General features: G+C 38.8%; 1 protein-coding gene across 6 annotated transcripts in view; it reads right to left on the bottom strand.

Annotated features, from left to right (window-relative positions):
* ABCB11 (ATP binding cassette subfamily B member 11) overlaps nucleotides 1–27,526 on the bottom strand; it is a 118,670-nt gene that overhangs the window by 77,960 nt on the left and 13,184 nt on the right. For 2 of the 6 annotated variants that reach the window (XM_032594433.1, XM_030325964.1), the window contains exons 1-3: nucleotides 16,353–16,478; nucleotides 3,762–3,864; nucleotides 2,219–2,240 (exon numbers count right to left, since the gene is read on the bottom strand). In XM_032594433.1, coding sequence (XP_032450324.1) covers nucleotides 2,219–2,240; nucleotides 3,762–3,837 — 98 coding nt within the window. In that variant the 5' untranslated portion in view covers nucleotides 3,838–3,864; nucleotides 16,353–16,478. Of the gene's footprint in view, nucleotides 1–2,218; nucleotides 2,241–3,761; nucleotides 3,865–16,352; nucleotides 16,480–27,526 lie in introns of those variants that run through there. The other 4 variants (XM_030325966.1, XM_030325965.2, XM_032594434.1 and 1 more) reach the window with 3 other exon arrangements.

Here is a 27,526-nt window from a genome sequence, read left to right on the forward strand (position 1 = left end):
TAACTATTGGATTTCATCCTTGACCCTCAGCCTGTTTCTATCACATTTCCTTGTGGGTAAGTGAAGGTGGTTGGATTAGCTGCTTTAAAGCTTCCTTCTAGCACTTAAAAATTTTAAAACTACATTAAATAGTACCTATACGATGGAAAAGTTTTTAAAAACTCCTATACTTCCCATAAAATCATATTTCCTTAGTATTTCTTACTCATTTCACTTCTCATAATGTTATATCTAACCCATATTTGACCTTCTCGACTCCAGGGATCTCTACTTCACCTGAGTCATCCCTCATGGATACACCCTGGACCTTTCTTTCAACAGAAACTACTCCCTTGACACTCTGGGACTGGAGATGCATCCTGTTTTGTCACTTCCTTTCTCCTTCTACACCATTTTGTCATCTCAGTTGTGATCTGCAGTTCCTTAAACCCTCATTAATTTTCAATTGCTAAAAACCTATCAAGATTGTGCTTCCTTCCCTATGCATCCCAGCTCCCACTGCCAGCCATTTGGACCACACTCTTACCATCATCCTCAATCCTTTTCCCCACCTCCATCTTTGGAAACGCCCTCATCTCTGCATCCATCCACTGTTTGCCCCTCTCCACCTGAAGCCAGGCTGTGGGGCCTGAAGAGGTTCAAGACCACCTCTTCACTGTGTAAACTGATGCCAACACATGCCATGCCTAGCAGTCAGCTGCCCTGACGTTCCCCTCCAGCTCACAGTAGAATACCAAGTCTTTGCTGAAAAGTCCAAGGCCCTCCACGGTCTGGCCAATTGGCTCTCTGACCTTATCTCTTCCTACTGCACTCCAATTCTCTCCACCCGAGCAACCTGGCCTGTTTGCTGACCTTTGTTCATGCCAAATTTATTCTCACTTCTGACCACTTGGACTTGTTGTTTCCTCCTGACAGAATGCTCTTTCTTCAGATACTCGCATGGCCAACCCCCTCATCTCCTTCAGATTTTCCCTCAAAAGTCACCTTCTCAATGGGACCCTCCCTGGCCAAAGCCTTTAAAATTTCAAATTTGTCTCCACATCACTTCATATCTCCATTCCATGTTTGCTTCTTTTTTTTTTTCTTAGAAAGACAGTGATAGATTATCACTACCATGCTATGTATTATATTTATTTATGGTGCTTATCATGTCATCCTCACTAAAATGTAAGCTCCTCAAGGACAGAGATTTTTGCCCAGTTTGTTCTTTTCTGTATCCTCAGTACCTGTAATAGTGTCTGACACCTGGTATGCATTTAATTAACATTTATGAAATGAATGAATGAATGAATGAATGAATATGGTCTCCATCCTTAACTCAATCCATAACACTGTACTTCATCTGTCTATAATAGACTGTTCCATTTCCCTCCACAGCTTTCTCAGACTTTCACTGTGATCTTCTCATTCTACATTACCACATCTAACAGAAAATGTTCATCTCCTCTAAAAACCAAAGAACTCACTCAACCTTCCTGTTGATTCTCTCTTTGCTGTTCATCTGTACCCACACCCATTTTCATTTTTTTTCCCTACAGTGAGGCAATTGTGGTTCCTCTAGGCCCAGGCTGACCTTACTACTCCTAGTCCAAAACTGCTGTTACCACATCCACCACCCCTCTCTGCTGTGAATTACTTAAAATTTCTTAAAGAGCTTCAACCTCTGCCTTACTACCACTTCTTTTTCAGGAACTTGCCTAGCACCTCCCTTCTGTCTTCTAAGTTAGACTCTATCTAATCCTACTCTCATGCCAATGTATGATTAACTGACATTTGCTTTATATGAGAATTTAAACTTTTAAACTAAAGAGAAATATCTAACAATTAAATTTTAGGGTTCTACTATTTGCCTGTGGAAAGAATTTGGGGTTAAGGGACCTCCCCTGTGCTCATGAAATGTTACTTGTCCAACTTCACCTCTGCCCATTTAGGTTAGAAATTCTATGATGTTGCTGGGTGCACAGGGGAGATTTGGACCTAATCCAGAAGGGATCTTTCAAATGGTTTCTGAAATCAAATTACAGCAATGTTTTTTGTTTGTTTGTTTGTTTGTTTTTTCAAATTACAGCAATGATTTAAAGAGAAAAAGAATGGATCACCTATACCATTTTATAGGAAGTACAATGTGCATGAAAATATTATCTCTCTTTGTACCTTTAAAAGGAATATTAGGGAGTTAATCTAGAAAAGATGATGCATTGTTGAAACAGTCACTTACCTTGAATTCTTATCATTGTTATCTGTCAGGATAAAAACAATGCACAAAGCAGTTAATAATAATGACACAATGAAACATAGTCATTAATAATTTTTCTCTGGGGAAACATTCCCATAAATTAATTTCATTCATGGAACATTGCAAAATGACTATTTGCTTTTTTTTTCTTTCTTCTTTTTTTTTTTTTTTAATTCTCTCTCTCTGTGTCTCTCATGTTACACAAGATACCCTTTCAGGTTCAGGACTACTGGCTTGACTACATTTTTAGATATTTCTACAAGGTATGAGATATTGGTATTTTCTGAGCATCAACTGGAGACCAACACTTTTTAAGTTTATTTGTTTATTTTGAGAGAGAGACCATGTGTGAGCATGCACAATTCGGGGAGGGGCAGAGAGAGAGGGAGAGAGAGAGAATTCCATGCAGGCCCCACATTGTCAACATGGAGCCTGACATGGGGCTTGATTTCATGAACTGTGAGACCACGACCTGAGCTGAGATCAAGAGTCAGACCCTTAACCCTGAGACCAACCCTCAGACCACTGAGCCATGCTAGTAGCCTAAGACCAACATTTTTAAATTAGCTGAAGAAAATCTAATTTTTTTGAACTACCAAGTAAAATGGATATTTATTGTTTGGTTCCTTGGAAACATCAGAATTTATCTATTTAAAATTAAGACTACAAATTAACTAGACAATAAGATGATGTTGACACTCCCATGCCAGTAGAAACCACAGGATTGAGCTGGATATAATTTTCCTCAGCTTAGGTCAGAGCAGATGGAGGGTAGGAAGTGAAAGTGGGGGTGCAGGGTCATGGGTGTAGGGAAGCAAAGGGAAAGGAGTTCAGGGTGCTAAGGTCAACTACCACCATGGGACAGCACATCCTGATTCCCTGACATTTTAATTAATGTAAGTAAGAGTAAAGAGGCATTATAGTATAGATAGAGATCAACATCTTGGGTTTGGGAATCAGATAGAACTAGATTAGAATGATGGTTCCATCAATTATCAGTCATGTGATCTTTGCCAAGTTTAAAAAAATTTATTCAAGTCTAATTTTCTTCTTCTGCAAGATGTAAAATTATAGAATTCGTTTAAAAAAATAATAAATGCTTGGAATCACCTGCGCTCACTAGATGTTAGGTGCTAGTGCTACAGGTCCTCTTTCCCATTGTCTCATTCTAACCAGCACTGTCTTAGTATAGTTTCTCACTAAATTTTTACTACTATAATCAATTATAATAGCTGAATAAAGGCAATAATAATAACCAATGCTGGAACCCTACTCTACTAAAAAAGAGATATTTGTAGAGGAGATACTTTCATTTACCCACACTTTGTGCATTTTTACTTAGCACTTTCAGACATTCCATAACACGGATTCTGGAGAGAACTACCGATTTGTGGGTAAGAAATGCATCCCATAATGGTTCTACATATTGTTGATTTTTCTCTGCCCCTTGAAACTTCACTAGCTTGTCCACTTTTGTTCTAACCTCTTTTTATATAAGAGACAGTAAGAGAAAAGGGCCACTTACATAATCTGTCTGACTCAAAACCATAATTCTCTTCTCCAAATTTCTTCACACTGCGAAGAATTACTGAGTCAGACATGGTAATTGCAATCTGCAGCCAATAGCCCTATAAAACAAAATAATCATTGCAATTATTTTTTTCTCTTCTTAAACAAAATAGCCAAATGAAAGAACAATTTGGTACAAGAAATAACCTTCACTAACAATCTAAATCTTCACTAAAAATCATATTTTTAATTGGTTAATAACTCCATGAAAGAGCCTAATTATTAGGAAAGATAAAGCCAAACCATTGATTATGGCTTTCTCTATCTGATGAATGGATAGTTGCTTTTTATTTATTTGTTCTTTCTGCTCGTTTTTCCTCTCTCCCTCCCTCCCTCCCTCCCTCCCTCCTTTTTCTTCCTTCTTTCTTTCTTTCTTTCTTTCATGAGTAAAAATAAAAACCACTGGCACTACACAACCAACAGGCGACATTCTTGGGTCACTGTACTGAACCAACTACACCTAAATACTGGTGGGTAGCCTTCAGTGCTTCTTTGTAAATGCAACTCCTAGATCGAGGATATGGTGAGTCTGGCATGGACCAGAGGAACAGCTACCCACTCATTTTACAAAACAAGTGTAAACTTGACATCAAAACAAACAAGAATGATATAAGAAAAATAGAATTATAATTGCTTTTGAAAATAGATTTAAAATTGTTAAATATGTTAAGTATAATTCAGCAGTTCATGAAAAAAATATAATGAACAATGTTGATTCCAGGAATGCAATGATTGTTCAATGTGAAAAAACTTGATCATTTTGATAGATGCAGAAAAAGTATTCAACAAAAATCAATATCCATTACTGATTTGTAAAATACTATAAAACTAGAGAAATCATTATCTGCAACTCCAATGAATAGATTTTGGGTAATGATTGGCAATGAACACTAAACCCTTTAAATGAGATACTGGCAAAGATTAACAGTGCAAAGTATTGTGAAGATGTAGAGGGAAAACATTATGTTGATTCATTATCTCTCCTTAAGCTCCTCTTGGCTCTCACAACTTCTTGTACTTTCCTTGTTTTTGAAGACCTTGACAGTTTTGAGGAGTATTGAACCATTATTTTGCAGGCTGTCTCCTAAAGTGGGACTTATCTGATATTTTTCTCAGGATTAGATATGGGTTGTGTATTTTAGGGAGGAAAACCACAGAGGTAAAGTACCCTTCTCATGACATCATATCAAAGGTACTATCAATGTAATGGTACCATCAACGTGATTTTAAAAAATAAACTTTAAAGATAAATTCAACATTAAGAAATAGAGTGAGAAATATTATTTAATTAAATAGTTTATGAGGTCAGTAAAGATAAAAAAAACTACATGAAGCAGATTCAAAATTCTTTTATTCAACAACAAAATTTGCTCAGTATTTTGAGAATATATTCTCAATGCAGAGAATGCAATGTTCACTGGTTATATCATTTTTGAAATTTTAACAAAAATTTGTTTTTCAGAAAGCAAAGAAATTCTTTGATAATGAGAAAATAAATCTTTAGAATATTTATAATACTGAGTCTCCTAATTTTAAAATAAGACTTTACTGGAAAACCTCCAAAAGCATGGAGGTTAAAGAACACCCTACTAACGAATGAGTGGGTCAACCAGGCAATTAGAGAAGAAATCAAAAAATATATGGAAACAAACGAAAATGAAAATACAACAATCCAAACGCTTTGGGATGCAGCGAAGGCAGTCCTGAGAGGAAAATACATTGCAATCCAGGCCTATCTCAAGAAACAAGAAAAATCCCAAATACAAAATCTAACAGCACACCTAAAGGAAATAGAAGCAGAACAGCAAAGGCAGCCTAAACCCAGCAGAAGAAGAGAAATAATAAAGATCAGAGCAGAAATAAACAATATAGAATCTAAAAAAACTGTAGAGCAGATCAACGAAACCAAGAGTTGGTTTTTTGAAAAAATAAACAAAATTGACAAACCTCTAGCCAGGCTTCTCAAAAAGAAAAGGGAGATGACCCAAATAGATAAAATCATGAATGAAAATGGAATTATTACAACCAATCCCTCAGAGATACAAACAATTATCAGGGAATACTATGAAAAATTATATGCCAACAAATTGGACAACCTGGAAGAAATGGACAAATTCCTGAACACCCACATGCTTCCAAAACTCAATCAGGAGGAAATAGAAAGCTTGAACAGACCCATAACCAGCGAAGAAATTGAATCGGTTATCAAAAATCTCCCAACAAATAAGAGTCCAGGACCAGATGGCTTCCCAGGGGAGTTCTACCAGACGTTTAAAGCAGAGATAATACCTATCCTTCTCAAGCTATTCCAAGAAATAGAAAGGGAAGGAAAACTTCCAGACTCCTTCTATCAAGCCAGTATTACTTTGATTCCTAAACCAGACAGAGACCCAGTAAAAAAAGAGAACTACAGGCCAATATCCCTGATGAATATGGATGCAAAAATTCTCAATAAGATACTAGCAAATCGAATTCAACAGCATATAAAAAGAATTACTCACCATGATCAAGTGGGATTCATTCCTGGGATGCAGGGCTGGTTCAACATTCGCAAATCAATCAACGTGATACATCACATTAACAAAAAAAAAGAGAAGAACCATATGATCCTGTCAATCGATGCAGAAAAGGCCTTTGACAAAATCCAGCACCCTTTCTTAATAAAAACCCTTGAGAAAGTCGGGATAGAAGGAACATACTTAAAGATCATAAAAGCCATTTATGAAAAGCCCACAGCTAACATCATCCTCAACGGGGAAAAACTGAGAGCTTTTTCCCTGAGATCAGGAACACGACAGGGATGTCCACTCTCACCGCTGTTGTTTAACATAGTGCTGGAAGTTCTGGCATCAGCAATCAGACAACAAAAGGAAATCAAAGGCATCAAAATTGGCAAAGATGAAGTCAAGCTTTCGCTTTTTGCAGATGACATGATATTATACATGGAAAATCCGATAGACTCCACCAAAAGTCTGCTAGAACTGATACATGAATTCAGCAAAGTTGCAGGATACAAAATCAATGTACAGAAATCAGTTGCATTCTTATACACTAACAATGAAGCAACAGAAAGACAAATAAAGAAGCTGATCCCATTCACAATTGCACCAAGAAGCATAAAATACCTAGGAATAAATCTAACCAAAGATGTAAAGGATCTGTATGCTGAAAACTATAGAAAGCTTATGAAGGTAATTGAAGAAGATTTAAAGAAATGGAAAGACATTCCCTGCTCATGGATTGGAAAAATAAATATTGTCAAAATGTCAATACTACCCAAAGCTATCTACACATTCAATGCAATCCCAATCAAAATTGCACCAGCATTCTTCTCGAAACTAGAACAAGCAATCCTAAAATTCATATGGAACCACAAAAGGCCCCGAATAGCCAAAGGAATTTTGAAGAAGAAGACCAAAGCAGGAGGCATCACAATCCCAGACTTTAGCCTCTACTACAAAGCTGTCATCATCAAGACAGCATGGTATTGGCACAAAAACAGACACACAGACCAATGGAATAGAATAGAAACCCCAGAACTAGACCCACAAACGTATGGCCAACTCATCTTTGACAAAGCAGGAAAGAACATCCAATGGAAAAAAGACAGCCTCTTTAACAAATGGTGCTGGGAGAACTGGACAGCAACATGCAGAAGGTTGAAACTAGACCACTTTCTCACACCATTTACAAAAATAAACTCAAAATGGATAAAGGACCTAAATGTGAGACAGGAAACCATCAAAACCTTAGAGGAGAAAGCAGGAAAAGACCTCTCTGACCTCAGCCGTAGCAATCTCTTACTCGACACATCCCCAAAGGCAAGGGAATTAAAAGCAAAAGTGAATTACTGGGACCTTATGAAGATAAAAAGCTTCTGCACAGCAAAGGAAACAACCAACAAAACTAAAAGGCAACCAACGGAATGGGAAAAGATATTTGCAAATGACATATCAGACAAAGGGCTAGTATCTAAAATCTATAAAGAGCTCACCAAACTCTACACCCGAAAAACAAATAACCCAGTGAAGAAATGGGCAGAAAACATGAATAGACACTTCTCTAAAGAAGACATCCAGATGGCCAACAGGCACATGAAAAGATGTTCAGCGTCGCTCCTTATCAGGGAAATACAAATCAAAACCACACTCAGGTATCACCTCACGCCAGTCAGAGTGGCCAAAATGAACAAATCAGGAGACTATAGATGCTGGAGAGGATGTGGAGAAACGGGAACCCTCTTGCACTGTTGGTGGGAATGCAAATTGGTGCAGCCGCTTTGGAAAGCAGTGTGGAGGTTCCTCAGAAAATTAAAAATAGACCTACCCTATGACCCAGCAATAGCACTGCTAGGAATTTATCCAAGGGATACAGGAGTACTGATGCATAGGGGCACTTGTACCCCAATGTTCATAGCGGCACTCTCAACAATAGCCAAATTATGGAAAGAGCCTAAATGTCCATCAACTGATGAATGGATAAAGAAATTGTGGTTTATATACACAATGGAATACTACGTGGCAATGAGAAAAAATGAAATATGGCCTTTTGTAGCAACGTGGATGGAACTGGAGAGTGTGATGCTAAGTGAAATAAGCCATACAGAGAAAGACAGATACCATATGGTTTCACTCTTATGTGGATCCTGAGAAACTTAACAGGAACCCATGGGGGAGGGGAAGGAAAAAAAACAAAAAAAAAAAAAGGACGTTAGAGTGGGAGAGAGCCAAAGCATAAGAGACTGTTAAAAACTGAGAACAAACTGAGGGTTGATGGGGGGTGGGAGGGAGGGGAGGGTGGGTGATGGGTATTGAGGAGGGCACCTTTTGGGATGAGCACTGGGTGTTGTATGGAAACCAATTTGTCAATAAATTTCATACATATAAAAAAAAATAAAATAAAATAAGACTTTAAAAAATCAGTCTTCAATTATTTTTTTCCTGGCTTAGCTCTTCATTTAAAAAGGTTTCTTTCCACTGGTGTGCAAATATTTGACAGCAGTTAGACCCCAGTGGTGTAGTGTCTTGCCTGTGAACTTCAGAGTCTCACTGATCCTGTGGTCTCACTCTATGTTGTTGAAAACATTTTTTAACCTCTCTCCAGGCTCTGAATTCTCCATCATTCAAGTCAGTGATGGTGATGGTGATAAGATGCACCTTGCGGGACTAGTATGAAAATGATATGAAACTGAGTCTGTACATCAGCTGGTCCAAAGGGAGAAGACAGCTAAAGTTCCTTTTGGCCTTCAAGCCTAGAGACTCTCTCCCTTGCCCTACTTCCCACCCTCCCTCTGGGGTCACTTGTAGTAAAGCACCCTCTATTAAGGAAGAGAATGATGGTCAACCAACCTACTCTTTTCATTTTCCGTCTCTGTTCCTCCACCAATTCCGTACATTTGTTTTCATATTAGGTTTGTTTGCATTTTGCTTCTTTCTGAATGCAATGATTTTTGTGATCTCTAATTTACTATTAAAGAGTAATGTTTTCAAACACAAAAATTCACACGTACCATGGATTTCCTCCCTGTAGCATTGACCTGTAGCAGAAGACCACTGGGAACACAACTGTAGTTGAACAATCTGAATTTATTATTCATTGTAGTGAGGGAGAACACATGGTAGGGACCACAGGGTGTCTCAGTAAGAGGGTTTTAGGATGAACCTATCATAGGAAGTGGTCTTCAATTAGGTGATTTGGGAGAGGATTCAAGAAAGTAGGCATCTGCTCTAGATTGAATGTTGTCAGAAAGCCAGAGCAATTTCATGATTGGGTAAAGAAATAGTCACTTATATAGCAAGAGAGAGGGATGTTTGGTATTTTTGCACAATGACTTTATTTTTGCCTGTGCATGAGCAAAATTATAGACTGGCCTTGCTTTGTTTCATTTTTACCCTGGTTTCAGAGTGACTTTGTCTGAGATTGGTGGTATGGTTAATTTTATGTATCAATTTGAGGGGGCTAAGGGATGCCAGATAGCTGGCAAAGCATTATTTTTGGATATGTCATTGGTGGTGTTTCCAGAAGAGATTAGCATTTGAATCTGTAGATTACCCTCACCAGTGCAGATGGACATTATTCATTCAATCCTCTGAAGTCCTGAATAAAGCAAAGAGGCAGAGAAACCGAGGGCAGAGAAACTAAATAGACGTTTTTCTAAAAAAGACATACAAATGGTCAACAGGTACATGAAAAGATACTCAACATCACTCATCATCAGGAAAATGCAAATCAAAACCATAATGACATAGCACCTCACATCTGTTAGAATGGCTATCACAAGAAGACAAGAAAGAACAAGTGTCGGTGGTGATTTGGAGAAAAGGGAACCCATGTGCATTGTTGAGAGGAATGCAAACTGGTTTAGCCACTATGGAAATCAGTATGGAGGTTCCTTAAGAAATTAAAAATAACAACTATCAAATGATCCAGAAATCCCGTTTCTGAGTATATACACAAAGGGATTTAAAATAGGATATTGAAGAGATATCCACATTCTTGTGTTTATTGCAGCATTATTCACAATAGCCAAGATATAGAAATAACCTAAATGCCCATCAATGGATAAATGGGAAAAAAAGATGTAGTATATACATATATATGTATACACACACATACACAGCATATATAAAAAACTATGTATATATACATGTATACACAATGGAATATTATTTAACCATATGAAAGAAGGGAATTCTATCATTTGTGACAACATGGATGGACCTTGAGGGCATTATGTTCAATGAGATAAGCCAGACAGAGAAACACAAATATTGTATGACATTGCCTATATGTGGAATCTATAAAAGCTAAACATGTAGAAATAAAGAGTAGAATGGTGGTTACTAGAGGCTGAGAGGTGGAGGAATTGGGAAGATGTTTAAGGGTACAAGCTTGCAGCTGGAAGATGAGAAAGTTCTGGAGATCTAATGCACAACATAGTGATTATAGTTAACAATACTATATTGTATATTTCGGAATTGTTAAGAGGCTGTATCTTAAGTGTTCTCACCATAAAAAAGAAATGATAATTATGTGACATGATGGAGGTGTTCACTAAAGCTATGGTGGTAATCATATAGACGTATATAAATGTATCAAAGCAACCAGTTGTACACCTTCAACTTATGCAATGTTGTATGTCAAATACACCTGAGTAAAAAATTAGTCGATTTTTTTGAAGGCCAGTAAAGGAAGAATTAGCTCTTTTACTTTAGCTGGAACATCCATCCTTTCCTGTCCTTGCATACTAGAGCTGCTGCTTCTTGGGCCTTTGGTTGGTTTGCTCAATCAGAAATGGAAGCTAGTTGCCTTATTTCTGCCCAGTTCAGGAGTGGCAGTGATGACTTTTGAAGGCCATTGTGTTGAAACAGTTTATTACTTGCATACACCCACAAAGACAATGGCATTTTTATAATGCTGTTTGGGAAAGTGCAATGAGATACCAAAATTACTAGAATGAGTAAACAAAAGCCTTGCTTGTGATATTTTCCAGGAAAGGCACTGTTTCCACAATGAGATGTTAGATGAATTGCCTCGTATCATTACAAATGTAGAATGAAACACTGGTATCATTAGACCATGTTTTCTCCTACTGGTTAGTTCCCTTTTTATTAGATAAGGTCCTGGGAGGCATAACAGATAATGGAGACTATCTTGGCCAGTTTCTGGAACCCTAGCAACACAGTGGGAATCTAGTTTTCAGTGATAAACAAGTTTGTTTCACAGGGTCACGAGAATGTGTCTTCCTCCTCACCTGGTACATTCCATGATTTAAGAAGGCTATGGTGTTTTGTCACATTCTCCCCACTAATATAAGCAGATGTAATATCATCTAATTCTACTCCCTCAGCTGTTACCTATAGCACCTAAATTAGAAATTTGGTCTTGAGCTTCCTGAAGCATGTGAAGGGTTCCTGGGTATAATATGATGCAGGAAGTTTTAATTAAGGTATCTTAACTTACAATAACAAATTTTTACTTTAACACAAAAGAACTCAGAATTAAAAATAAGGTACCATGCATGCTATTTCATTTTTACTCTGTATTTTCATAAAGTAAATTACTTTAATCTCCAAAAAAATCTCTTTGGAAACATTTTGAGAATTTTCAAGTCCTCCAGAAAGATGGTCTTCCAATAAACTTAGAAAATCTAGGAATTAAAAGTTGGAAATCAAGATTTCTAAGCACTGCCTGACAGACCTTGATTACCTTATTATGAAAACCCCAAGAATTTTTAACTGTCCATGCCAACACCACTGTCCCTCTCTGCTAAATGGCATGTGGTCTATGTGCAGACAATCTGTGCTTCTGTATAACTATCCAAACTTGAAGTTTTCTTTTCTTTGATAAAATGTGTAATCTTATCAACACAGAGGACAGTCTCCTGACATTTATTGGTAGATACATCACAGATATGTGTATGTTAGAACACTAACAATGGGGCACCTGGGTGGCTCAGTCGGGTGTCCGACTTTAGCTCAGGTCATGATCTCATGACTCGTGCATTCAAGCCCTACATCAGGCTCTGTGCTGACAGCGCAGAGCCTGAAGCCTGCTTTGGATTCTGTGTCTCTCTTCTTCTCTGTCCCCCCTCCCTTGCCACTTGTGCTCTGTCTCTCTCTCTCTCTCAAAAATAAATAAAAACATTTTAAAAAATTAAAAACAAAAAAAGGAAAAAAAAGAACACTAGCAACAATATTCTGGAAGACACTGTTGGGGAGGAGAGAGAGGACACAGAGACCAACACCTGAATGAATTCCCTGAGAGAACCTAGGACATCGAGAGACCTCAGAAAGAGGGATAAGTAAGCAGTGCCATGGAGGGCCTAAGGTTGTCAAAACTGGAGGAGATAGAATTCTATAGCCATGTCAGGAACAAATAAAAAAATCCAAAGAATACAAAATGTCAGTGCCCACCATGGGCCATTACACCAAGGTTGCTAAGTGTGACTTCAAGACACCAGTATGACTATTGATGCTGCAGGAGAACTGAATAAGAAGAGAAAGAAGGAAAGAAAGAAAGAAAGAAAGAAAGAAAGAAAGAAAGAAAGAAAGAAAGGGAAAGAAAGAGAGAGAAAGAAAGAAAGAAAGAGAAAGAAAGAAAGAAAGAAAGAAAGAAAGAAAGAAAGAAAAAGAAAGAGAGAGAGAGAGAGAAAGAAAGAAAGAAAAAGAAAGAAAGAAAGAAAAAGAAAAGAAACGAAACAGGTCAGGGATGAGAATAGTTCTCCCAGAAGCTAGAATCCTTCCTGCCTGAAGATACAACTACAATAGGGACATTAGGCCCACTGCCTGTTTTTATAAATAAAGCTTTATTGGAACACAATAATGCCCATTAGTTTTCATTTTATCTTTGATTGTTCTTGTGTTACAATGGCAGAAGTGAGTAGCTGTGACAGAGACTATACGCACATCTCCCCCACCTCCCAACCACCATCAGTGCCTAAAACATTTACTTTCTAGCCTTCTAGAAAAAATGTTTGCTGACTCCTGTATTATGAGGTCAGTTCAGGACAGCCTGATACCTGGGGAGAAATAATGAAGGACCTGATTTACCCACCTAAAAATCATATGCAGCACCAGACCTCCAACCTGCCCTGTTCTCATAAAACTTATAGTGGGGCAGGGAAGACAGGTGCCACATAAAAAATTACAAGCATGGGAGAGAAGAGGAAGCATGGGTGTCTCCTACACCATCAGGCAGAGGCCCTGCCCTTGTCCAGAGAGCTGAGGTGGGGTGGGGGGTATGAATTCAGCACATTTTTAGTATGGGACATAGGAGATGAAGACAAGTTACCCAAGGAAACAAGAGAGAGAAAAGCATTCTAGCAGGGAAGAGCACACAAAAAGGTCCAGACCCAGGAGACAGCACATAGGTTCAAGATGGAAGAATATCCAGCCAGTGTGAGGAAAAGTGGATGGATGTCTCTGAAGGATGTGGCTGGTGGATTCCTCCAGGCCTCATCTTTAACATTGAGGATGTGGGACCTTATCCCAATGGCAATGGAACAAATATACACTTTTAGGCAAGATAGAGATATGATCATATTTATTCTTTTTGAAAAGGCCAACACTCTGATAAGGCTTGGAACTTGAGAGCCCACACCCAGAGGGACTAGGAAATCTATTTGGGATGAGCAGAAATTCCTCCAGGCCAAGCAGTGGGCGCCTTCATTTACCAGGGCAAGAACCATCTCACTCCTGGGCAGATAGGCCTCAGGTGACCAAAAGAAATAGACTTGTGGTGCCACACAGCCAAGCCACTGGTGCCCAGGCTCTTGTCACTTTAGGAGATGACTTCTCTACTCTATCAGTGTTCTAGTTTCCAATTGTCTCTGGAGAGATTTGTTCTGCTTTCCATTTCATTTTCTCCCAAATACTATTTTTGAAGCATGTTGATCTAGACTGAATTCAGAAGGAAGAGGCTGAGGTTTTTCCACATCCAGGTCAACACAGTGAGGAGGATCTAAATGCCCTAACAGCCATTGAGGAGCCAGAAGGATAGCGAGGGGTACGAGGCCAGGATCAGGAGTGGCCTACACCCCACCCCATGTCACATTGTGAATATTCTCCTTGGTTTTTCTTTTGCCAGGACTTCCCTTGTGTAAAAGCTTTCAAGATCGCCAGCACCACACACTGCCCTTCCCTGAGCTGCTTGGAGAGAAAAGTGGAATTTCTCTTGCTCCTCTTGACTCTGGAAGTCACTTCCTTGGCCACCAATTCAGATTTCTTAAAGCCCTTAAAATATCTGTCACTGCTGACATGTTGCAATGCAGGTAGAGCACTTTTGTTGTTATCAAACCCAGCAAACCTTGGGTTTTCTCCCAAGGATCATTAAAAGGAGGAAAGAAATAGGGGATCCTGGGTGGCTCAGTTGGTTAAGTGTCTGACTTTGGCTCAGGTCATGATCTAATGTTTCGTGAGTTTGAGCCCCACCTTGGGCTCTGGGCTGATAGCTCAGAGCCTGGAACCTGCTTCGGATTCTGTGTCTCCCTCTCTCTCTGCCCCTGCCCTACTCATTCTCTCTCTCTCTCAAAAATAAATAAACATTAAAAAAAGGAGGAGAGAAATATTAGTTTATGCTAAGGAGCAAGACAAATAGAAAACCACTGCTTGGCAGATAAGCAGGTTGTGGCATGATGGTGTGTGTCAACAACATGGAAGACATCTCCAGAGACAGGATAAAAATGAGGCCCCTTTAGCCCCAAGGGCCACAACTGATGAACATGGGAAAGAAATTAAATGGAGGACTAAAGAATTGCTCTAGAAGAAGAGAGAGTTTAATTTCAAAGTTACTCCCAGTCTGTCTTGGTTTCTATGTGCATAGTTCTCCCATCTGCACAAAGCAACACACAACTCTAACACTTGATTCTTGCAATAGAACTCAGGCATTTTGTTTTGTTTTGTTTTGTTTTGTTTTGTTTTTAGTAATTTCAGTGTCTTTTAAAACCACGGACTGGGCAATTTTTTTTTTTCCTACACTACTTCATAATCTATTTCAAGCATTCATCAGTAAATATTTGTCACCATTACTCTTAGTAGGAAGACACACAAATTATTCAAGGGGCTTACAATCAAGTGGGGGAAAGGGCATGTGAACGGTAACTCCCAGGTAGGGAAATGCAGCCTCCAGAGATAATTACAGAGTGTTACAGGGTACAGGAGGAGGGTAGCCAAGTCTGGAGTGGTGGGGTAGGGGTGTGGGGGTGAGGTGGGGGTTGTGGCTGCACACAGAAAGAAACTTTATTAAACAAGAGCCTGTAAATAAGCTAATACTTTAAAAACTTAGTAATAACCACTATTAGAGTTTTTTGTACAGTCATTATAATTTGTCTCTAATATATCTAGTTAACTATTCTTCCCTCAAAACATTTGGAATTACCACACCTTATTCCCAGTCTTCAACATGAATAATATTTGATTGATGTGTTCAAATCATCCACAACATGTGAGTTCTACTGGCTAGAGAAACCTAAAAATGGAAATTAGTTTCTAGAAATCAATGTTTCCCCCTCTAGCCATACATCCAGAGCTCATATTTTTTAGTATCTAAATTATTGAAAACTGGGAGAATGAGGGATATAAGCATGGTGTTGGAGAAAAGATGAAGTTGGCATAGTTCTGTATTAAAACAGCACCAGCTTTCCAGATGGGATTTGGGGTTATCAGTGCAAATAGAATTGCACTTTCATAAACCCAAGACAAAAAAGCTCACTAGCATTTTTACTTTGGGCACATTATTCAATCCATTCATCCATTTGCACCACACACTCTCTCTCTCTCTCTCTCTCTCTCTCTCAAAACAATTGATGCATAGAGTAACATTGCTATAAATGAGACAGCAACCAAGAGTCACCCATATTGTATAATATATTATTAAATTGCTAATATATTCTGCAAGTTCTTATCCAAGCATTATGGTACTGTTTATTGCATGACAAGAGGATAGCCTTTAGTGAATCAGAAACACAATACCCCACAAAGTAAAACTTGGAGGAAATGGACTTGCAGAACATGGTCCTCAAATGCTGTAAAGAATAGAAGTCACTTACCTGTGAGCGAGGACTTGAGGAAGCCAGAAAAACAACAGACTCTACCGTGGAGAGTCAAAGGTTTTACAATCTTTTCCAACTTCAGTTTTCATCATTGCTAAACACTGAACAGAATTCAAGCTTTTTCTAAAACATTATCTATTTGCTGACGGGTCAATGCCCTGAAGGCCAGTCTAAGCACAGTTCAGTGACATCTGAGGAAAGGTTGAATACACTCAAAACAATAACCCCAAACACACAGTGGGCTTAGGAAGCCAGCTGAGGGCTTCAACAGGCTTTGGAAGGTGTGGATTCCCTTGAAAGGAGGCGCAAGACACTGGTACCCCGTCCCCCCACACCCTGCAAGAGCGTTGTGATTCTGGCTACATCATTTCTTCTCATAAGCCCTTGGTCTTAAGAAATTACTTTAAAACATAACCAGACCAAAACCAAAAACAAACAAACAAACAAACAAAAAAAAAACAAAAAACAAAAAAAACAACTTTAAACTTTTCCCCTCAATTTGAAAGATTACTCTTGGAAAGTCCTTACGTTGCAGGCCCCTGATATTCCTGACCCAGCCCCAGAATTGCGTGGAGATAGATGACTTGAAAGAACACGTGAAATAGCCTTTTTGCTCAAAACTCTGAGGGCTCACATGACCCTTGCACCCTGGCCTCAACAGTCAACAACCTCAGGCTCTACCCACCAGATAAATGATTTTTTTAAAGGTTTAAACTAACAGAAATCCAAGTCAAATAAACATATGTGGCTTCTCCAGCGGCTTTGTGCTGTCCGTACCTGTTCCTCTCCCTTCTTGTTAATTCCAACATTTTTCTCAAATGCTCTTATTTTTTCTCTCTCTCCCTGACTGAGTTAACCGTTTCCTAAGAGCACCTCACTGTGGCCTCCAGTGATGAGTAATAATAGCCAATGCTGGTCAAGCCTTTGTTGGGTACCTGGCTCAGTTGAAAAGTCTATTTTGTACCTCCTTATTTGGATTCCTCAAAAACCATAGGAGTTAGGTGCTATCATCATTACCTCTATTTTATAGTTAAGAGAAATGAAGCACAGAGAGGTTAAATAACCCACCCAAAGTCTACAACCAATAGGTCTAGAGTCTATGCTCTATACCACTCTATGCTGACCTTCCAGCCCAGGCTCTGAAATGCAGGTGATGGGCCAGTGCTTCCCAGTTTGAAGAAAATAAGATCAAATCAATGATAAGATCAAATTTTCTTAAAGTTTTTCTGCCATAAACTCTTTAAAAATTCAGTATCTTCTATTTGTCTCTACTGAAACCTGCATATACAATGGTTTATGATTTAGCTCCAAATTTTGTATGTTATTATATGTATATGTTAAAATTTCAATATATCAAGGGCAGCAAACACAAGAAAGATTTCTAAGATATTCCCTCCATCTGAACTGGTTTGACAAGTCCTGGGACAAGTTGACCTCCGAGTCAATGCAAATGTAATATTGGGTTTGGCACCAGTTAGGACCTAGGAAAAAGAAATTTGTTCTACACAAACCCAAAAAGACAGCACAGCTGTGATATTGTAGCTTTGGCTGGGAGAAGATTCTCAGTAGAATTTTGTGAACTTTGTTCTGGTAAAATTGTTGATGACACCCACAGGGTGAAAATGAGCTTCTCATTGGTCCTAGTGTCCTAAGTTTTTTCTTTGTTTGGCACGTAGATGTGAAGAGAGATAATAAAAATAGAGTGTTAGAGTTGTAAACAATATTGCAGATGTTCTGTTCAACCACCTCATCCTGTAGATGCAAAAACTGAGGATGGAACAACAACCTGTTCTGAACCCCTTCGAGGTTTAGTAACATCTTCCTCCGTTCCTTCAACTCTGGCTCCCTGACCAGCTAGGGCAGGATGAATACCAAGTTAATCATTCCTATTTTGTTTTAGCAGTAGGTGAGTTTTCTTTCTTTTTTTTTTTTTTTAAGAGATTCCTTTTTTTTTTTTTTAATTTTTTTTTCAACGTTTTTTATTTATTTTTGGGACAGAGAGAGACAGAGCATGAACGGGGGAGGGGCAGAGAGAGAGGGAGACACAGAATTGGAAACAGGCTCCGGGCTCCGAGCCGTCAGCCCAGAGCCCGACGCGGGCTCGAACTCCCGGACCGCGAGATCGTGACCTGGCTGAAGTCGGACGCTCAACCGACTGCGCCACCCAGGCGCCCCAGTAGGTGAGTTTTCTTTATGGTTTATGGTTTAAAAACAGGTAGGGCTGTGGTCCCTGCTGTCCTCCAGTTAAAGCCTCAACTGAAGCACTTTTTGAGTGCTTATTACGTGCCAAATACTCTTCTAACCTCTGGGATACAAGAATGAGCAAAACAGTTGAGAATTCCTGCCCTCAAGAATCCTATATTCAGGTGTGGGGGAAAGGAGAGGTAGATAGTAAACAATAAGCGCAACATACATGCAGATGGTGATAAATGCTATGGAAAAGAATATGATGGGGGTATGTGTATGTGTGTTTGTGAGGTGAGCAGGTGTGTTGCCATTTTAAAGCAGGTGGTTGAAGAAGGTAACATTTGAAGAATAACCTGAGGTGAGGGAGCAAGTACATGAATTTCTAGGGGAACAGTAAGTGCAAAAGCCCTGGGAGAACTATTTAAAGAGCCCAAATGTCCATTGACTGATAAATGAATAAAGAAGATGATGTGATATCTATCTATCTATCTATCCATCTATCTACATCTACAAGTAGATGATATAGATGGATAGAAAGATAGATCTGTATATCCAATGGAATATTATTCGGCGATCATGAAGAATGAAATCTTGCCATTTGCAACAACGTGGGTGGAACTAGAGTGTATTATGCTAAGTGAAATAAGTCAGAGAAAGACAAATACCATCTGATTTCACCCATATGTGGAATTTAAGAAACAAATCAGATGAACATTGGGGAAGGGAAGCAAAAAAAAAGATAAAAACAGAGAGGGAGACAAACCATAAGAGGCCCTTAAATACAGAGAACAAACTGAGGGATGGCTGGCGGGGTGTTGGGTGAGGGGATGGGCTAAGTGGGTGATGGACATTAAGGAGGGCACTGGGTGTTATATGTAAGTGATGACTCACTAAATTCTATTCCTGAAATCACTATTACACTATACAGTAACTAAATTAGATTTAAAAAAAAAAAAAGAGAGAGAGAGAGAGAGATGGACTTTGGAATCACAATGATTTGAATTCACTTCCCAGCTATGTGACTTTGGGCAGGTTACTTAAACTCCACTAGCCTCAGTTACTTCATCTGTAAAATGGAAGTAGTAATACCATCTTTACAGGGTGATGAATCTACCAGCAATTACCTGTGCCATAAATCCTGGGAAAATAGGCTGCCTGTGGGAAAGAAAATGTTTTGGATATGAGGGCAGGGCAATGACTCCTCTGGCAGCACGAGTGTCAGAAAACAGTTGATCTGACCCGTGAGGGATTATGCCCTAAAATGAGTAAAGTTTAGTTTGAGTCTGAGATTTCAGTCTATCTGGATGGCATGTGGATATTCACCCCAGATCCAACATGCCCCAAGCTAATGATTAGGTATCCTCCTTAATCATACTGCACCATGAGTCTGGCTGACTCTGCCCTGAAAAATACATGCTTGAATATATATTTTTTAATGTTTATTTATTTTTGAGAGACAGAGAGACAGAGAGAGAGAGAGAGTGAGCAAGTAGGGGAGACACAGAGAGAGAGTGAGCAAGTGGGGGAGGGGCAGAGAGAGAGGGAGACACAGAATCTGAAGCAGGTGTCAGGCTCCGAGCTCTCAGCACAGAGCCTGACATGGGGCTCAAAGCCGCAAACTGTGAGATCATGACATGAGCCAAAGTCGGACACTCAACCAACTGAGCTAGCCAGGCACTCCATGCTTTAATATTTTTTTTAAGTGAACTTTCTCAATCTCATTCTGCCTAGTCAAAGATGCCCATGATTGATACCTGTAATAAGATAAATTAATAGTCCATATTTTCCTTTCCCAATAAGTCAATGATATCCAAAAAATTGACTGTACATTTGTGCAAGGATGATCTGATATTAGTGCAATAGAACACTGTGAACAATAACCTCTGCATTTTTCTGTTCCCCTTTCCTTATCCTGTGACTCTTCTCCAGGCAGGCAGTTAGGTGAGTTTTGTATATTTTGCATCTACCAAAATCAGTATATTCTTCATTTCGTTTTGTAGACACGTAAAAAAGACGAAAAAGACAAAAAGAAGAAAAAACATGAAAATGTAAACGTGATTATCTGTAAGTTATAAGAACGTGAGTATGCAGGCAGAATACCATGGAAGTTTTTTGTGTGTCTCACATCCATGAAATACAGCCAGACCAACACTAAACCATCCTACACACCTAGAAAACTGGAGGATTAACACAACAATCTGCACAATCTGAACCACAGAATTCAGCAGGTACACAGCATGGAGAGGTGAACTGGGGGAGAGAGAAGCTTCATAGGACAGAGAACTACTTTTGCATGTGGAGAGAGGACAGAGATGGGGGAATACAGAATACAGGAAAAGCACCCCCCCCCCAAAAGCAGCTGGAGAGAAAGTGGAAAAGTGGAAACAGCCACAGGGACTGAACTAAAAAGGCAGAAAGGAGAAAGGAGAGGGTTTAAATTCCATTAAGACTATAAACAGGGGGAGCACAGAGTCTGCAACTCCGCGGCTCAATACCTGGCGGTGCTCTGGTGGGAAGGGCGAATACTCAGGAGCAGAGTGGAGTCCAGGGTTCTTCAGGCCACACAGGGAGAGGCTGTTCCCCTGCTGGGAGGACACCTGGTAGAGGCTGTGTGGGTCCCCCAAAGGCAGGGCCCCAGTGGATCCTGGAGAACAACCACATTCTCTGGTGCTAGAACAAGATCATTAAGGGTGAAGCCTGGTGCCAGATGTGTGTTGTGATTTACTATAATCCCTGAAATGCTGCTGCTACACTATCTTGTGAACTTTTTCTGTGGTGGGCTGGCAAGTGGCCACAGTCTCTGGGCATCGGCAGCAGCACAGTCCCACAAACGTTCCTGGGTGTGGCCGGCACCCGGCCATTGCTCAGTGAGACCCTCCACAGAGGGGTGGAGCAGGTCAAAGCCGCAGTCCCTCAGAAGTAAGGGGTTTGGAAAAACAGTCCCATCTGAGATAAAACTCAGGAGGGAAGTGCTGCCTGGGGCTTGGTCACGGACAGTGTAAAAGTGGGTAGTGGATGGAAGCCAAAGACAAAGGACCGTGCCTAATTGTTGATCAGGGAGAACAGAGTTCCAATACTAGAGACTGGGTAGCTGAGTGACACCAGTTTCAACGCTCCCGAGCATGCGTATAGGCACCTACAAGCGCCACAACAATCCACCCCAGTAAGATAAGCAGCGCCATCTAATGGATAATGGAGCCATTACACTGAGCCTTGCCCAACTGGGCCAACCTAGCTCTTCAGGAACACAAGTCTCTATGCCTGCTTAGTTTATGGACTATAAAGCACTTCACAGTTTGACTTCTAGGGAAAAATGAAGTAATTTCAGTCGTATTTCACTCTGTTCACTGGTCCTCTATTCAATTTTCTTTCTTTTTTTTCTTTTTTCTTTTTTCTCTTACTAGTTTCTTTTCTTTTTCTTGAATACAGAAAGAGAAAAAATTCATTTTTATTTTCAATTTTTATTAAAAATACTTTTCTTTAATTTTTTTACTATATTTTTTACTTTTGTGTAAATTTTTTCAAATTCTATTTCACTTCCATCATTTCACTTTAGTCTACTTCAGTCTATTCATTTTTTCAAATTTTCAAACAATTTCCTTTTTTTCTTTCCCCTTTTTTCTCTAATATATCAAGCCCCTTTCAACACCCAGATCAAAACACACCTAGGACCTAGCATCATTTATTTGATTTTGTGTGTGTGTGTGTTTAATATTTTAATTTTTTTAATTTTAATTTTTTTACCTCATTAATTCCTTTTCTGCCTTCAAAATGATGAAACGAAGGAATTCACCCCAAAAGAAAGAGCAGGAAGAAAGGACATCCAGGGACCTAACCAACACAGATACAAGAAAGATGTCTGAACCAGAATTTAGGATCACAATAATAAGAATACTAGATGGAGTTGAAAATAGATTAGAATCCCTTTCTGCAGACATAAAAGAAGTAAAAACTAGTTCGGATGAAATAGAAAATGCTACAACTGAGCTGCAACCTCAGATGGATGCCACAGCAGCAAGGATGAGGCAGAACAGAGAATCAGTGATATAGAGGACAAACTTATGGAGAATAATGAAGCAGAAAAAAAGAGGGAGATTAAGGCAAAAGAGCACGATTTAAAAATTAGAGAAATCAGTGATTCATTAAAAAAGGAACAACATCAGAATCATAGGGGTCCAAATGAAGAAGAGAGATAAATAGGGGTAGAAGGGTTATGAGAGCAAATCTTAGCGGAAAACTTTCCTAACGTGGGGAAAGACACAGACATCAAAATCCAGAAAGCATAGAGGACTCCCATTAGATTCAACAAAAACTGACCATCAACAAAGCATATCATAGTCAAATTCAGAAATTTTCAAGAGAATCATGAAAGCAGCAAGGGAAAAAATTCTTAACCTACAGGGCAAGATAGATCGGGTTTGCAGCAGACCTATCCACAGAAACTTGGCAGGCCAGAAAGGAGTGGCAGGATATGTTCAATGTGCTGAATCAGAAAAATATGCAGCCAAGAATTCTTTATCCAGCAAGGCTGTCATTCAAAATAGAGAGGTAAAAAGTTTCCCAGACAAACAAAAATTAAAGGAGTTTGTGAGCACTAAACCAGCCCTGCAAAAATTTCAAGGGGGACTCTCTGAGGGGAGAAAAGATGGATAAATAAATAAATAAATAAATAAACAAACAAACAAACAAACAAAGACCAAAAGCAAACAAGACTGGAAAGGACCAGAGAACCCCACCAGAAACTCCAACTCTACAAGCAACAGAATAGCAGTACATTCATATCTTTCAGTACTCACTCTAAACATCAATGGACTCAATGCTCCAATCAAAAGACATAAGGTAACAGAATGGATAAGAAAACAAGATCCATCTATATGCTATTTACAAGAGACCCACTTTAGACCTAAAAACATCTTCAGATTGAAAGTAAGGTGATGCAGAACCATCTATCATGCTAATGGTCAACAAAAGAAAGCCAGAGTAGCCATACTTATATCAGACAATCTAGACTTTAAAATAAAGGCTGTATCAAGATATGAAGAAGGGCATTATATCATAATTAAGGGGTCTATCTACCAAGAAGACCTAACAATTTTAATAATTTATGCACCAAATGTGGCAACACCCAAATATATAAATCAATTAATCACAAACATAAAGAAACTCATTGATAGTAATACCAGAATAGTAGGAGGCTTCAACACCCCACTCACAGCAATGGACAGATCATCTAACCAAAAAATCAACAAGGAAACAATGGCTTTGAATGACACACTGGACCAGATGGACTTAACAGATATATTCTGAACATTTCGTCCTCAAGCAGCGGAATATACATTCTTCTCCAGTGCGCATGGAATGTTCTCCAGAATAGACCACATACTGGGACACAAATCAGCCCTCAACAAGTACAAAAAGATCGAGATCATACTGTGCATATTTTCAGACCACAACGCTATGAAACTTGAAATCAACCACAAGAAAAAAAATTGGAAATGTAACAAATATTTGGAGACTAAAGAACATCCTATGAAAGAATGAATGGGCTAACCAAGAAGTTAAAGAGAAAATTTAAAAAGTTCATGGAAGCCAATGAAAATGATAACACCACAACCCAAAACCTCTGGGACACAGGAAAGGCGGTCATAAGAGGAAAGTATATAGCAATCCAGGCCTTCCTAAAGAAGAAAGGAAGATCTCAGATACACAACCTAAACTTATGCCTTAAAGAACTGGAAAAAGAACAGCAAATAAACCCAAAAGCAGCAGAAGACAGGAAATAATAAAGATTAGAGCAGAAATTAATGCTATCGAAACCAAAAAAACAGTAGAACAGATCAATGAAACCAGAAGCTGGTTCTTTGAAAGAATTACCAAAATTGATAAACCACTAGCCAGTTTGATCAAAAAGAAGAAGGAAAGGACCCAAATAAATAAAATCAAGGATGAAAGAGGAGAGATCACAATCAACACAGCAGAAATAAAAACAATAATAAGAGAATATTATGAGCAAGTACATGACAATAAAATGGACAATCTGGAAGAAATGGACAAATTCCTAGAAACATATACACTACCAAAACTGAAACAGGAAGAAATAGAAAATGTGAACAGACCCATAACCAGTAAAGAAATAGAATTAGTAATCAAAAATCTCCCAAAAAAACAAGAGTCCAGGGCACAATGGCTTTCCAGGGGAATTCTACCAAACATTTAAGGAAGTGTTAACACCTATTCTCTTGAAGCTGTTCCAAAAAGTAGAAATGGAAGGAAAACTTCCAAACTGTTTCTATGAAGCCAGCATTACCTTGATTCCAAAACCAGACAGAGACCCCACTAAAAAGGAGAACTATACACCAACTTCCCTGATGAACATGGAGGCAAAAATCCTCAACAAGATATTAGCCAACCAGATCCAACAATACATTAAAAAAATTACTCACCATGACCAAGTGGGATTTATACCTGGGATGCCGGGCTGGTTCAATATCCTCAAAACAATCAATGTGATTCATCACATCAATAAAAGAAAGGACAAGAACCATATGATCCTCTCAATAGATGCAGAGAAAGCATTTGACAAAATACAGCATCCTTTCTTGATAAAAACCCTCAAGAAAGTAGGGATAGAAGGAGCATACCTCAAGATCATAAAAGCTGTATACAAAAGACCCAATGCTAATATCATCCTCAATGGAAAAAACTGAGAGCTTTCCCCCTAAGGTCAAGAACAAGACAGGGATGTCCACTTTCACCACTGTTATTCAACATAGTATTAGAAGTCTTAGTCTCTTCAATCAGACAACACAAAGAAATAAAAGGCATCCAAATCGGCCAGGAGGAGATCAAACTTTCACTCTTCGCAGATGACATGATACTCTATATGGAAAACCCAAAATATTCCACCAAAAAAACTGCTAGAATTGATTCATGAATTCAGCAAAATTGCAGGATATAAAATCAATGCACAGAAATCGATTGCATTCCTATACACCAACAATGAAGCGACAGAAAGAAAAATCAAGGAATGGATCCCATTTACAGTTGCACCAAAAACCATAAAATACCTAGGAATAAATCTAACCAAAGAGGTGAAAAATCTATACACTGAAAACTACAGAAAGCTTATGAAAGAAATTGAAGAAGACACAAAAAAAATGGAGAAAGATTCCATGCTCCTGGATAGGAAGAACAAATATTGTGAAATGTCAATACTACCCAAAGCAATCTACATATTCAATGCAATCCCTATCAAAGTAACACCAGCATTCTTCACAGAGCTAAGACAAATCATCCCAAAATATGTATGGAGCCATAAAAGACCCCAAATAGCCAAAGCAATCTTGAAAAAGAAAACCAAAGTTGGAGGCATCACAATCCCGGACTTCAAGCTATACTGCAAAGCTGTAATCATCAAGACAATATGGTACTGGCCCAAAAACACTCAGATCAATGGAACAGAATAGAGAACCCAGAAATGGACCTACAAACATATGGCCAACTAATCTTTGACAAAGCAGGAAAGAATACCCAATGGAATAAAGACAGTCTCTTCAGCAAGTGATGCTGGGAAAACTGGACAGCGACATGTGGAAGAATGAATGTGGACCACTTTCTTACATCATACACAAAAATAAACTCAAAATCATGAAAGACCTAAATGTAAGATAGGAAGCCATTAAAATCCTTGAGGAGAAAGCAGGCAAAAACCTTTTTGATCTTGCCCGCAGCAACTTCTTACTCAACACGTCTCCAGAGGCAAGGGAAACAAAAGCAAAAATGAACTACTGGGACCTCATCAAAATAAAAAGGTTCTGCACAGCGAAGGAAACAATCAGCAAAACTAAAAGGCAACTGACAGAATGGGAGAAGATATTTGCAAATGACATATCAGATAAAGGGTTAGTATCCAAAAGCTATAAAGCACTTACCAAACTCAACACCCAAAAAACAAATAATCCAGTGAAGAAATGGACAAAAGACATGAATAGACACTTCTCCAAAGAAGACATCCAGATGGCCAACCGACACATGAAAAAATGCTCAACATCACTTATCATCAGGGAAATACAAATCACAGCCATAATGAGATACCACCTCACACCTGTCAGAATGGCTAACATTAACAACTCAGGCAACAACAGATGTTGGCGAGGATGTGGAGAAAGAGGATCTCTTTTGCATTGATGGTGGGAATGCAAGCTGGTGCAGCCACTGTGGAAAACAGTTTGGAGGTTCCTCAAAAAATTAAAATTAGAACTACCCTATGACCCAGCAATTGCACTACTAGGGATTTATCCAAGGGATACAAAGAGACCCTGCACTCCCTGTTTCAAAGAGACCCTGCACCCCCATGTTTATAGCAGTACTATCAACAATAGCCAAAGTATGGAAAGGGCCCAAATGTCCATCAATGGATAAATGGATAAAGAAGATGTGGTATATATATACAATGGAGTATTACTCGGCAATCAAAAAGAATGAAATCTTGCCATTTGCAACTACATGGATGGAACTGAAGGGTATTATGCTAAGTGAAATTAGTCAGAGAAAGATAAAAATCATATGACTTCACTCATATGAGGACTTTAAGAGACAAGACAGATGAACATAAGGGAAGGGAAACAAAAATAATATAGTAACAGGGAGGGGGGCAAAACATAAGAGGCTCCTAGTTATGGAGAACAAACAGAGGGTTACTGAAAGGGTTGTGGGAGCTGGAGTGGGCTAAATGGGTAAGGGGCATTAAGAAATCTACTCCTGAAATCATTATTGCACTATATGCTGACTAATATGGATGTAAATTAAAAAAATAAAATTAAAAAAAATAAAAAATAAACATTCAAGACTAGGATGCAATAAGAAAAAAGAATGTGAGTATGCATGAGTTTTATCTTTTTGGTGCTTTTCTTCATCTTCTCAATTGTATACAATAAAAGCAAACTACTTTTTCATATATAATTTATTAAATGAAAAGAATAAAG

The sequence above is a fragment of the Lynx canadensis genome, chromosome C1 (genome assembly GCF_007474595.2).
Source record: "Lynx canadensis isolate LIC74 chromosome C1, mLynCan4.pri.v2, whole genome shotgun sequence".
In the NCBI taxonomy this organism is placed as follows: Eukaryota; Metazoa; Chordata; class Mammalia; order Carnivora; family Felidae; genus Lynx; species Lynx canadensis.